The sequence below is a fragment of the Desmodus rotundus genome, chromosome 11 (assembly GCF_022682495.2).
Source record: "Desmodus rotundus isolate HL8 chromosome 11, HLdesRot8A.1, whole genome shotgun sequence".
Taxonomy (NCBI): Eukaryota; Metazoa; Chordata; class Mammalia; order Chiroptera; family Phyllostomidae; genus Desmodus; species Desmodus rotundus.
The window spans coordinates 6,669,012-6,682,467 of record NC_071397.1 but is presented as its reverse complement, the minus strand read 5'-3'; the positions used below and the strand labels follow the sequence as shown (position 1 = coordinate 6,682,467).

At 54.2% G+C, this 13,456-nt stretch overlaps 1 protein-coding gene across 1 annotated transcript in view; it reads left to right on the top strand.

Annotated features, from left to right (window-relative positions):
* KCNK5 (potassium two pore domain channel subfamily K member 5) overlaps window positions 1-12,905 on the top strand; it is a 36,676-nt gene extending 23,771 nt beyond the window's left edge. The window contains exons 2-5 of the mRNA XM_024557855.4: window positions 6,187-6,298; window positions 7,491-7,657; window positions 7,969-8,137; window positions 10,292-12,905. Of these exons, the coding sequence (XP_024413623.1) occupies window positions 6,187-6,298; window positions 7,491-7,657; window positions 7,969-8,137; window positions 10,292-11,205 (1,362 nt within the window). The 3' untranslated portion in view covers window positions 11,206-12,905. The remainder of the gene's footprint in view (window positions 1-6,186; window positions 6,299-7,490; window positions 7,658-7,968; window positions 8,138-10,291) is intronic.
* The last annotated feature ends 551 nt before the right edge of the window (window positions 12,906-13,456 follow it).

Here is a 13,456-nt window from a genome sequence, read left to right as displayed (position 1 = left end):
CAACATCTGCGCACCGTGTGTGAAACCACCGCCCTGTCAGTCCCTTTGTGGCCGTCTCGGTTATCGGATCGACTGTTGTGTGTGTGAGGTGTCTGTGTTCGGGTCACCCTCCTTTTAGTTAATGGTGGCCCCAGAGCGCAAGAGTAGTGAAGCTGGCGGTTCCGATGTGCCAAAGAGAAGCCATAACGTGCTTCCTTTCAGTGACAAGTGCGCGTGTAGGAAAGAACATAGTATATTTAGGGCTGGGTACTATCCATGGTTTCTGGCATCCACTGAGGGTCTTAGAAGCATTAGCCTAGGATAAAGGGGCTCCTGTAATAGTACCTACATTACAGGGTTGTATAGAGTTCAGCAAGTGGAGTTAAAATGCCTTAACTGGTGCCTGTCTTGTACCAAGTGAGCATTTATCAGCTAGTATTCAAATGTCAACTATTTTATAATCTATGACTGAGTATTAATAAGCCACGTCCACCTCACCGGGTGGCTGGGAGGGCTGGGTGAGAGGAACAGCAGAGGTTCTTTCTGGGCTGCCCCACGCCGTGCAGGTGGCCCTAAGCGTCATTTCCCCTTCCCAGCCAGAGGGACCAGGTGAGCCTAGACAGAATGGATTAAGGATGAACGCAGCCCGGCATGGTGTATCAACAGCCCGCAGGCCCAGTCCGAAAGGTTGCCTACGTAACAGGAAGGAGCGCTGTGGTCCCCTCGTGATGCCTTCTGTGTGTGATTCTGCCACGGGACTGGAGGCAGGGTGGGAGTAGCCCTGTGGGTGGCAGGTAGCCACCATCCCCATGCAGACTGCCACCCTTCCTCCAGTTTCCCCCACCCTGCCTGATGACAGGAAAGCCCGACCTCAGCCCCAGCGGCCCTGTCTGAAGGTGGACATTGTTTCCTAATCCCTGCATGTGCCTTCCCCAGAACTGCCCACTCGTCAGGACGAACCTCTTTAGGAAGGGGCAACATGGCAGCTGCCTCTGTATGGGAAACCCCGGCCCCCCAAGGGTGAGGAGCTGTCTGGGAACCCAGATTTCACAGACAGTGAGAGCCCAGGAGGGAGGGGTGAGGGCAGCTAGCTGCCTGAAGCCAAAGGCAAAGGAATGAATTTGGCCTCCTGGAGGGCCGGCCAGGGAATGCTGAGCTCCGGCAGAGTGGACGGACTGGTTTGAGGGCACTGTTTTTTCAGCTGGTGTGAAGGGGTGGAAGTATGCTCCGGCCTCCTTCCTGTGGCCTTTGTGGGAAGTGGGTAGGGTAACAGTGGCTTGGACTAGCTTGGACCCAGATGGACAGGGCTCTCCTGGCTTCATTGCTTTCAGCGTCCTGACCTTAACCGCTAAGCCTTAAGTCCTCATTTGTAAAGCAGAAAAAATTATGGCTTCTTCCCGGCAAAGTTCTGTCCTCATTAAATGAGCTAAAGGCTTGTGAAGTGCTTAGCATAACACTTGTTGCATGGTGAGCCCTCAGTAAGTTACAGCTGCTTTATTATGAGGGTGACAGAGGCAGCAGGGAGCTCTGGTCCATCCCCACACAAGAGCTGGGCCCGGGCAGTGTGCAGGGTCTCGCTCTTGTCACTCTCCAGGGTTATGTGGAAAATGAAAATATTGTCTTGTGTGAATCTGGGAGCCAAGTTAAAGAATCCTGCGAGTGAGCAGGGGCCACCTCCTCCTGCGAAAGCTGTTTCCCTAACCCTGGGGACAGGACACCGGGTCTTAACTGGATGTTGGCCTGGCTTCCCTGCACCACACCCCCTACCCCAGGGATGACCTCAGCCTGGGTCAGCCCCTCTGTTCTAGGAGACCTCCTCCTCCCCTGCGTGACCCTGACCATAACCAGCGTGGCATCCCAACTAGAGCTGCAGCTACCTGTGGTGGGAACAGGGAACAGACACCCCAAGTTCACACTGGGACCTTTGCTCCTGAGATGAGCTTTCCTCAACCATCAAGTGATCCCTGGCAGAATCGCAGGTCGAGCTGGTTGGGTTAGAGACCTGGGAGCCCCAGCGAGGGGTGTCTGACGTGCAGCAGCACTGAAGTCCTGTGTCTCTCCCCCGCATTGGGATGGAGCCCAGCTGGTTCCAGGCCAATGCTTGGACTCGTGGGCAGAGGGGACAACCACAGGGGGCGCTGGGGGGCCCGGGGCAGGCAGTGAAAGGAGGGAGGTGGGAACTGTGCTGACTGGCAACCAGGCCATCTAGCACCCACCCCTGTTCTGCCACTTACCCTCTCAGCCCCCATTTCCCCACCTAACAAGTAGGTATAAGTACTGCCACTGGATCGTTCTAAGGGATAGTGGTGCTTCTAGCCCTAGGGGCGTGAGGCCCTGAGAATGCCCCCTTTGCCTGTCCCTCTCAGGGTGACCTTGAGAGACAGTAGAGGTCATGTGGCTGCAGCTCCCCTGATAACTCAGGGCCTGAGGCTGAGGCTGCGGGCTGTGCCCCAGAGGGCACCCTGTCCTGTGGGGAAGGGCAGGAAGCTCTGCTTTTCTGACTCAAAATAATGCCCTTTTCGGTTACTTGTTTCACCAGCTCTTGTTTTTCATGTCTCCTTAGCATTTCCGGCACGATTCTCAAGTCACATAGCACCTGTGGCATGCTGGTTTCTCTTCAGATCATATAAATCTTTCTCCTTTTAACACCCTGTGATCGCACTGTATTTAGCCTCTGGGCCCTGCCCACTCAGTGCCAGGAGCACCCCACCATCACTAGAAGGGATTTGTCTCTTCACTGCTCTCTCCCTGGTGCCTGACGCAATCCTCCCCCACCCCCCAGCCCCGCCCACCAGGCACCGTTTCTAAACACTTCCAGAATATGCCGCCGCCCTCAGGTGGGAACCCCTGTTCCAGCCACACCTTCAACACCCCTGATGTATAGTACTCGCCCTTGGTCTAAACACCTTTCATTATCAGAAATGGACAACTGCCCAGGACAGTCCATTCTGAGATAGCTACATGCCACCCCTGCTCCCTCTTGGACCCTGGCCCGTTGGATAACATGTTAGTTAACATACCACGTGAAGTTGCCCAGAATGGAACAGAGTGCCCCTGTGTGGCCTGACCCTGAGAGAACAATGGGCCTGCTACCTCCCCGCCCTGAGTAGGTAATGTGTTGATATGGCCCAAGACATATTTACTTTTCTGTTGGTAGCCAGCCTAATGTTGGCTGGTTTGTGCTCAGCTGAAACCCAGGGACTTTTCTATACTTTCTAGTCCTATACTGGTCTTTCCTAACCCAAAGGGTAAGACACGAAAAGTTTAAAAGGTAGTCAGGTCTTGTTAGATCAGGCCCAGTTTTCCAGTACAGATGATTCTGCGTCCCAAACTATCGTTGCAGTGTGTTACCTGTCTTCCCATCCCAGCCTGGCGCCCAATTTTGCATCCTTTGCTGATCACACTGGTCGTCCGTCTCTGTCCTCACTTTGTTAATTAAAATGTTGATGAAGCCAGGCCTTTGGCATGATAGTGGAGACCTCAGGCCAGGTTGATGATGATCAATACTTCTTGTTCTTTATCTGCTTTTAAACGGACCCAAATTAACCCCAGCTCTACCCTACCTGCATCCCTCTGTCTTGTCCACATGAATGTCTTTAAACCCATGTGCTCGGCTGCCTCGCTAAGTCTAGATTTACTGCATTCCACCCAACTGCAAGGCTTTGCAGCCCCTTTGGAGAGGGAGATGCACTTCACTGAGCGTGACTTGTCCTTGGTGACCCTGGGCCGGCGTTCAGTGCCCACCACTTCCTCTCTGAGTGTGCCAAACGTTCTGCTGTTGAGAAGTCTGCAGGAGTTCAGGTTGACATTTCCAGAATCCACCCCTTTTGTTTGTATGAGAATAGGGGTAGCTGGTCTCCTGAAGTCTTTTCTGTTCCCTGGGATTCTATGGGGATGACCAGAGGCAGCACATCTTTCCCTGGTCAGTGGTACAGTTCCCACGTAAAGGTGTCCTTGGGTGTTCTTTTCATCGCTGACAATGAACTGTGCTCTAGTCTCCATTCTCAGACGGATGTCCGAGTAGTTCTGGTTTTGCCCTGCCGTCTGCTCTACGTAGGACACAGCCTCATTCTCCGGCTTCAAGCACAGATGTCATTTTTCAGGAAACCTCCTGGATGGTCCTGCATATTTGTTTTAGCTCTCCTGTTGGCCTACCAGTATCGACATGTTCAGGCGCCTTCACACAGACGTGGCCTGGCCAGCTAGACAGCCAGCTGTCTGCTGCGGGCAGGGCTGAAGGCAGCCTCTCATGGCCTGCAGAGAGATGCTCTGGAAATGCCATGAGGAAGCAGGGCAGCCAGTGGTGCGTGTGAGGGCCTGTCAGACGAGCATAGCATTGTGGGAAATTCTTTAGCATCTGCAGGTTTGTTTACACAGGCCTGCTGCTGCTGCTGCCGCAGACTGCACATTCCTTTAGAACAACCTGCCCTTTCCCTTTTCCCACCGAACTTCAGTCATGCTGCAGGTGGGCTAAAACTATGGTTTTCCCATCTCTCTCCTGCTTCCATCCCTCGCTGTCTTCCCTCAGTCCTAGGCATGATTTTTTTTATTGGGAATATGCCTGAGTTTCTGATATCTGGACTGGATGGGACATCCATGGCCCTTTTGGGGGGCAGACCTGGAGCCCCAGATCTGGAGCAGATCCTGGCCCTTGTGAGCTGCCTTTTGGGGTCCAGGCCCTGCCATTGATAAGTTGGGGTGAATGGAAGCAGAATTGAAGGATGAGTTGCAGGGGTGTCCAGCCTGCAGCCCAGGATGGCTGCGAATGTGGCCCAACACAAATCGTAAACTTCCTTAAAACATTATGAGATTTTTTGGTGATTATGTGTCGCAATGTATTTAATATGTGGCCCAAGACAACTCTTCTTCCAGTGTGGCGCAGAGATGCCAAAAGGTTGGACACCCCTGGTAGAGGCAGGGTCTGGTCAAGTGGAAACAGGTTTGGCAGCTATCAGTGCTCCTAGGACAGATGAGGCCTCCCCTGGGGCCTCTCCCTGGACTTCCCCTGGTGGCCTTTCATCTGCAGCACTCAGTGGCTGGAGGCTCTGTGGGGACTGCCAGTGCAAATTTGAGTCACTCTGAGAAGTATATACCTGATGATCTGTCCTGTCCCAGATGTTGAAATTGCTGGGCCCGTGACTGAGATAAAGGACTCCAGAGAAGGAAGGGGGAGCCTGTGGGGGGAGAGGATAGAGTCCCAGGCACAGGGAAAAGGAGGTCTTGGAGGACAGATCCAAGAGGACACTGAGCTTGACCTTCACAGGTGTCCTGACAGTGGGGGTGAAGAGTATATGAGGGTCCTTCCCAGGCCAACCTTACAGTAGAACATGTCTCTACAGAGGGCTGGGTATGGTGTAAGGGTCCTGCTGTGTGCCTGCCTCACATCTGCCCGCTTCAAGAGGCAGAACAGCCTAGTATAGTGGTTCTCAAAGTGTGGTCCCTGGATCAGGGGCTTCAACATCACCTGGGAACTTGTTAGAAATGCACATTCTTGGACCCCTTCCCAGACCTACCGACTCAGAGACTCTGGTGGGGCCCAGCTGTCCAGTTAACGAGCTCTCCAGGCAGTTCTGGGGCATGTTGGTAAGTTTGAGAAGCACTTGCTCAGTTAGAGGAGCCAGATTGCCTAGAGCTGGACTTACCATTTTCTGGCTTATACTGGTGTGAAAATGATACGCATTCTGTAGAATTACACTTTCTTGAATTTTGAGCTTTTCCTCGGCTACTGATATGCGGTAGGGTACTCTCTCGTGATGCTGGGCAGCAGCAGCGAGCCACAGCTCCTAGTCAGCCCAGCCATCACAAGGGTCAACAACTAGTTCTCTACAGTCCACTGTGTTTGTGTTGCCAGTGTCTTTTGAATACTGTGTTATGCACATGTTTAAGGTAGGCTAGGCGAAGCTGTGATGCGTGGTAGGTTAGGTGCATTAAATTCATTTTCCACTTACGAACTCAGGATGGGGCTTATCAGGGTGTAAGCCCCTTGTAAGTCAAGGAGCAACTCTACTTAACAGCTGTGTGACCTTGGGAAAATCACTTAACCTCTAATCCTCTAAAATGTATTGTCATCTATGAAGTGGAGGCAGTCATGCCACTTGCTGTTGTGATGATTACATGCGAATTCTTACAAAGAGCTTAGTAGAGTGGTGTCACTGAGGAATCATCTGCTGGCCTGGCCTCCTTTGATCTTCACGTCTCTCTGTTCAGGTGGTGTCCGATGCTGCGGATCAGGGCGTGGCCATCACGGGGAACCAGACCTTCAACAACTGGAACTGGCCCAATGCAATGATTTTTGCAGCCACCGTCATCACCACCATTGGTAAGTCTGCAGGGACCTTCAGGACACCCACACCCATGCATTAGCTCCTCAGAGCGTGATAGGAGTACAGTTCCGGCCCCATGGCCACATCCAGGTAAAATTGGGTCATTTGCAGCCTGTCCTTTTGATACTTTTGCTGGTGATTTGGTAAATCCCTGGAGACTGGTCGTGCCTGGGAGTCTGTGTTCAGGAGTCCTGACCTGGGCTCTTGAAATGACACGGCCTGCTGGTCGGAGCCACGCAGGAGGTTGCACACTGAACAAACCCAGCCCGAGCTTGCTTGCCAAGCTGGGTGTCTGTTCTGGTTATCTATGGGTGGCTGCATAAGCAGCCACTTCAGAAGTTAGTGACAAAAAACATAACTTCTTATCTTTCACCATCCCGTGGGTTGGCTGGTTTCAACTGGTCGGTTCTGGCCGGAGGCCTCTCAGGCAGTAGCAGTTGCGGTGGCTGGTGCCAGATTTGCCTGAAAGCCTCACTGGCAGACTTTCACGACGTCTTCTTCTTCCTTCACGTGTTTGGTAGTTGAGGCTGCCCATTGGCCGGGAGCTCAGCGGGGGATGAAAACACAATGGTGTGGTCATCTCACAATGTGGCAGCTGGGTTGCAGGAGGAGAAATCTCCAAAGCAAGCATTTCAAGAGATCGTGGGGAGAAGCAGCCGTCCTGTTAGACCGAGCCTACCCATTGTTACTGGTCAAGCAAGTCGCTAAAGCCCAGATTCAAGGGGAGGGGAATTAGACACCAGCTTGACTCCAGCAGCAGCGGGGTTGCATCAGGGCAGGGATGAAGGATGTCCATGTTCGGAGACCTTCTGCCACAGCGGTTCTGGGGCTTCTATCCCGAGACGGCGTCTTTTTCTGATTTGCACGTGGGTGTCATACAGACGAGTAGAAGACTTGCTGATGGTGGAGGCTTAGTCTGCCTTCAGCAAGCCCCCAATCTGATGGCAGAGACAGCCCCATCCCACTGCAACTGTTATAAATGATCACGGTCAGAGTGTCACTGAGGGAAGTGTCATTTCCTAAGTATTGGCATTAGATCAATAGGAAGTGATCTTAGAGAACGGGCCTCCCTCAAGCTCTGAGTGTGTGTGTGTGTGTGTGTGTGTGTGGTAGAGGCAGGGGTCACTCTGAGTCTGGGTCCATTACCCCCGCTGTGGTTCTCTTAGCTTCGCTTCTCTTCTTCTTCAGGCTATGGCAACGTGGCCCCCAAGACTCCCGCTGGTCGTCTCTTCTGTGTCTTCTATGGTCTCTTCGGGGTGCCACTCTGCCTGACATGGATCAGTGCCCTGGGCAAGTTCTTTGGGGGACGAGCGAAGCGGCTGGGCCAGTTCCTCACCAAGAGAGGCGTGAGCCTGGTATGTCCCTAACCCAACTGCTGGGCAGAGATGGGGGGACCCTGGCAGGAGATGCAGGGTGGGAAGGATCCAAGAATTGGACAGAGGTGTTAGATGGCCAGAGGGCAGTTTCAGAGCCCCCTGCCCACCCCGCCCTCCCGTGTTGGGCTGGGAACATTGCCCCTCCCTCCTTTCCTGGGTGGTAAGCCTCCTCCCAGGTGTGGTGCCCTGCTGGCCTCCCTTCTGGCCACTTTCCCAGCCCTGTGGGCATCCCTGTTGGGATCCCCTAGTCTCCACTGCTGTCTGACTTAGACCCTCCACCACCCCATCAGCGAAAGGCGCAAATCACGTGCACAGCCATCTTCATTGTGTGGGGCGTCCTGGTCCACCTGGTGATCCCGCCCTTTGTGTTCATGGTGACTGAAGAGTGGAACTATATCGAGGGCCTCTACTACTCCTTCATCACCATCTCCACCATCGGCTTCGGGGACTTCGTGGCCGGTGAGTCCTGCCCTGCCCCCTTGCCTCTGCCTTCCTACCTTCTCTTTCTCCGCTTCCCCAATCTCCATTCAGCCGACCTTCATGGGGGACTCCTAGTGGGCATTTGTTTCCTGGGTACTTCCTCCACCCAGTGGGGTCCTTACCCCACCCTGCCAGTTGTAAGAAGAAACCAAGGCACAGAGTAATTGCAGAAGACTCCTATTTCCCTTTCTTGGGATGTGGCTTTCTTCTCCTCCTTTCTTCTCTTCGTGTTAGTATCCGATCTCTCCCTAGCAGGCTGAGGACTGGGAAAGACATATGAGTGCCCACCTCCTGAACTCAGGTACACTAGCTAGGAGTTAGGACCTTCCACCTGCAGGGCTTGTGCTTGTTCAGAGAGTCCCTGAGCCGAGCCAGGGCCCCTCCCTGTCACATAGCTGCCTTCCTTCCATCATTTGTCAGAACTGAGGGAGCTGTCCCAGGGGCTTGGCTCAGAGGCCCGAAACTTTGCTCTTGCCACAGGTAGCTTAAACACAGAGGCCTTCTTCCAAGCTGCTTGGGCCCAGACACTCCCTCCTACCCCTCCCCTGTTTAATCCAGGCAGGAGATAAGATTCTTTGGCCCCTTTGTCTGCCCAGTCACTTGGTCACTCTAGTACTTATGCCTGTGGCCTGCATAGCATCCTGGTTCTTAATCTTCTTGACACCCCATTTGGCTGTATTGCCCCAGTCTTTGTCCCCACCCCCTCACCCCCCTGTGCTTGCCGCCCTGCCCATTTGACCTCATCCTCTGCTCCAGGGGCCGCTGGTCTCCCCCTCCCCTTCTCAGGGGGCAGGGGCAGGTCACTACCCTTCTGCCCCATTGTAAGTGGAGACTTGGAATGCTGGGAGTGGGTGGCTGAGTGGGGGAGGAACAGGAAAGAGGCCTGAACACTCCACTGACCTAGCAGATCTGGGCCTGCTGTTTTGGGAGATAAATTTAGACAGAGACACAGCCCTGCCATTGTGTCGTCTTTGGGGCCCAGAGCAGGCAAAGGAGAAACCTTTGTACTGGAGAAGCACAGCAGGGTGTTTAAGTATACTTTCTCAGCTCCAGCAAGACGCTAAACCTCTGCCCCAGTGTCCTAATCTGTAAAACTGGTTTAAAAAAACAAAACAAAACAAACACTCCCCACCCCCACCCCGCCCCTCCTCAAACTTCCAGCATCTACCTCCCAGGATGGTGGAAAAGTCAAGTGAGTCACTGTTCATCATCAGTGCTGAGGAGGGGGCCCAGCTACCTGAGCACGTGCCCTGGTTGTTGTCAAAACCTTCTCATGCTCGAGACCCCAAGTAAGGTCGGCAGCGCCTCCTGTCTGCAAGGGGAGACACAGCCTTTGCCTTCGGGGTGCCTCGAGTCTCATGAGGGAGGTACAGTCCTGGACTAAGGGAGCCCCACTCCAAAGGAAGCCCACGTTCTCCAGTCCCTTTTCCAGGTTGTTCCTAGTCTCCTGAGGGGGAGTGGGGAAGCACAGGACACATAACGATACAGATCAGTATGCCGGAAGAGGAAAGTTATACACATCTCAGATAATCCTGGAGTGTAGGAGAGCAATCAGAACTGTGCAGGGTGACCCGGGAGGGCTTCCTGGAGCAGGTGTCAGAAGGCTGGCCATGGGAGGAACCAATTCGAGGATGGCAGAAACAGGAAATCAGGAGGCATGCCAGACCTTACTGAAAGAGAATCAAGGCTGTCCAGAATATTTCCTCCTGGGACCAGTGCCCACAGTCCTCTCGGGCCAACCACCAGCCTCATTTCTATTAAACCCGTGAGTCCATCCCCTCACTGAGAGTGTCAGAGCCCTCTCAGGTAATTTCCATCCTGGTTTTCACTGAACTATAACATATACACCAAAAAAAAGTACATGAAACAGCTAGGTGTGGGGGGAGGTGGCTAACTGAAAGGCAAACATTCATGGCTGTTCCGTGAACCTCCCTCCGCCCAGTGAACCGTTCTGACTGGGAGAGGCCCTGCAGAACGGTGGGACAGCCCAGCTTCTAGAGCAGGCCTCCTTCCTTTCTCAGTGTGCCCCCTTCTGTGTTCTGGCGCTGTGCCCACTCTCAGATAACAGCTTTGGCCTTTTGACCCCCCTCTGACCCCCCTCCTGACCCTCTGGGCTTCCTGTTCTGTCCTCAGGTGTGAACCCCAGTGCCAACTACCATGCCCTGTACCGCTACTTTGTGGAGCTCTGGATCTACCTGGGGCTGGCCTGGCTGTCCCTCTTTGTCAACTGGAAGGTGAGCATGTTTGTGGAGGTCCACAAAGCCATTAAGAAGCGGCGGCGGCGGCGAAAGGAGTCCTTCGAGAGCTCCCCACACTCCAAAAAGGCTCTGCAGATGGCGGGGAGCACAGCGTCCAAGGACATCAACATTTTCAGCTTTCTGTCTAAAAAGGAAGAGACCTACAATGACCTCATCAAGCAGATTGGGAAGAAGGCAATGAAGACAAGTGGGGGTGGGGAGAAGGTCCTAGGGATGGGACCTGGACCAGTACTAGGACCGGGACAGGGACCAGAACCTGGGCCAGGGCCAGGGCCTCAGGGGGGTGGGCTGGCAGATGTCCCTGCCTCCCTGGCCCCCCTGGTGTTCTACTCTAAGAACCGGGTGCCCAGCTTGGAAGAGGTGTCTCAGACACTAAGGAGCAAGGGCCACGTGTCACGGCCCCCCAGTGAGGAGGCTGGGGCAGAGCCCCCCGAGGGTGGTTCCCCAGCCTCCGAGGTGTTCGTTAACCAGCTGGACCGCATCAGCGAGGAGGGTGAGCCGTGGGATGCCCAGGACTACCAGCCACTCATCTTCCAGAACGACAACATCAGCTATGTGAACGAGGAGACTGGCCTCTTGGACGAGGAGACGTCCAAGTCCTCGTTAGAGGACAACCTGACTGGGGAGGAGCGGCCCCAGCAAGAGGCTGAGGCCGAGGTGCCCCTGAATTTGGGCGAGTTCCCCTCATCAGACGAGTCCACCTTCACCAGCACCGAGTCAGAGCTCTCCGTGCCTTACGAACAGCTAATGAATGAGTACAATAAGGCAAACTGCCCCAGGGGCACGTGAGGTGGGGCTGGCTCCCCACTCCACCTTTGATTGCTTCCATTACCTGTATCCTGGGGCATCCCGCCATGCCTGGGAGTCCCTGGAACTGGGAGTGGGGGGCCAGGGGCCTGCCTCACCTTTCATCCCCTACAGCTAAGCAAGGTGCATGCCCGCGTGCCCAGGACAGGGCCTCTGTTATCCAGCTGAGCGGGCACCCTGGCAGTGGGAGGTATCTGTCCTGAGCATAGCTGGTTTATCTGATGGTTCAAAGACATGCGTGGGCTGGCAGGACTGACCTTTGCCCCATCGTACGGTTGAGAATGTCACACGGTTTTCTTAAATTGGGGCCTCGGCCATTTGAGTTTACCAGTATTATTGAGCTGCTTCTGTGTTTGGGCTCAGCACTGAGCTAGGCATTGCTGGAGGAATAGCTGTGGTGTGGGGGCTGGACTCTCAGGTCTCTGCTGGAGCAGGGCCCTGCCTGGGGCAAGGATTTAACCACCTCCCAATCCCTCTGTCTACCTGACTGGCCCCTACTTCAAACTTCGTAGGGAAGAGACTGCCTGGGGGAAGGGAGTGAGGAGATAAAGGGCAGGTACTGCAACACTCCTGATACCAGCAAGGCCCGGGGGTGCCCCTGGGGTCCTAGACCTTGTTGATTTACTAGGACCCAGACCCGCCCAGCCTGGAGACCAGTCTCCTGTCTCTGGCACCCTTTGGCCAAGTGATAAAGGGTGCAGGCTTTCTGCCTCCCAAGAAGTGGTGGGAGGAAGTGAAGGGGAAGGCCATGGCCACCGAGGCTGCAGCTCCTGGGGCTGGTCACCAGGGAGCTATGGGAGCCAGCTCAGCTCTGCCCCCACTTTCTTGTTTCCCTGTGCCCAGACCAAGGACTTCACCTCTCACTCCCCAGGTTGCTCTGGTCTCACAGGTGGAAATGGCCAAATATGTGAATCAAGCTCCTCCCCCTAGCCTCCTCTGTGTGTGTAATAAAGGATTTGTGATGGGGGAGCGAAAGATAATGTGAAACTGTATACGGACTGTTTCCGGTGAGGGGCTGCAGAGTTCTTCGGTTCTCCGAGATGCGCACTCTGGGGCCTGTCCACTCTGCCATGCGTGTTTTGTTATTTTTTAAATAAACTGCTGTTTTTATATACCTGGCATCTGTTGTGGGCTTTAGAACCAAAGGGGGAGAGAAGGAAAAAGAGCAGGGTCCCAAGGATTGGGACGTTCCGTATTCAGTCTCTGACCTCCCAACTCAACTGGGCCTTTCTCAGTGACCTCAGCCAGGGTCATGAAAGTCCCTACATGGACTGGCAGGTGAGCAAAGCTGGGAGGGTGCCCATCACAGGCGATGGATACTGGGCAGGAGGTGGGTGACCACCCTTGACCCCAACACCCTCTCTGCCTCTTAGCCCCCTCCCCAATACTGTGGGACCACACAGGGCCAGAACCTAGCCCCCACACACATGAAGACTGATGGGCACGTGTGTCCATCCCCCCACTCCTCCTGTAGCCAGGGATGTGCTGGCTGGACAGCAGGGTGTGAAGGAGCGGCATTCTATTTTTCTGTGAAATGTTTTAAAATGCTCATCTTCGTTTCCTTGCCCCACCTTGCCGGGGTGCCACTGGCTGTTCTGGAATCACACACACTATGTACATGCTGGCAATGATGTCAAATGTAATTTATTTTAACGTTTTTACAATAAAACCTGAGATGGACAGGCCAGCCTGGCGTGTGCTGTGTGGGATGCAACGTGGTAAGGCAGTGTGGGAAGACTGGGGAGCACCGAGGACAGCTTTGGGGTCCAGGGGAGAATTGGGGTCTTGGGGTCTGGAAGGGAGAAAAAACTGAAAGGTGAGGTGATGGAGGGAGAGCAGGCTACCTAAAATGAGGTGGGCAGGCCAGGTCTCCTGGAGGAGGTGATAGTGAACAGGTCTGAATGGGGTGGGGAGGACCGACTGTTGCAGAAGGGGGTCCAAGAACCAGGAGGGAGCGTGAAAGGGAGAGGAGCGAATAGTGGTTAACTGGTCTGCATGCTTTAACTCAGTGATATGTGAATGAACCTGACTGGTCTTGCAACAGCTCTGTAAAGCGGCTATGACTTCCCCACTTTTAGAGGCGAGGAATCAGTTCCTGAGAAGTGACTTGTGCAAGATCTCACAGGCGGGGAGCCTGGATGCAACCCACACAGCTCCACTCAAGTGAGGAGACCGGCGTCTTCTCTGACAATTCTAGGGCTTTCCTCACGACACCACAGGCCAGTTACAGTTC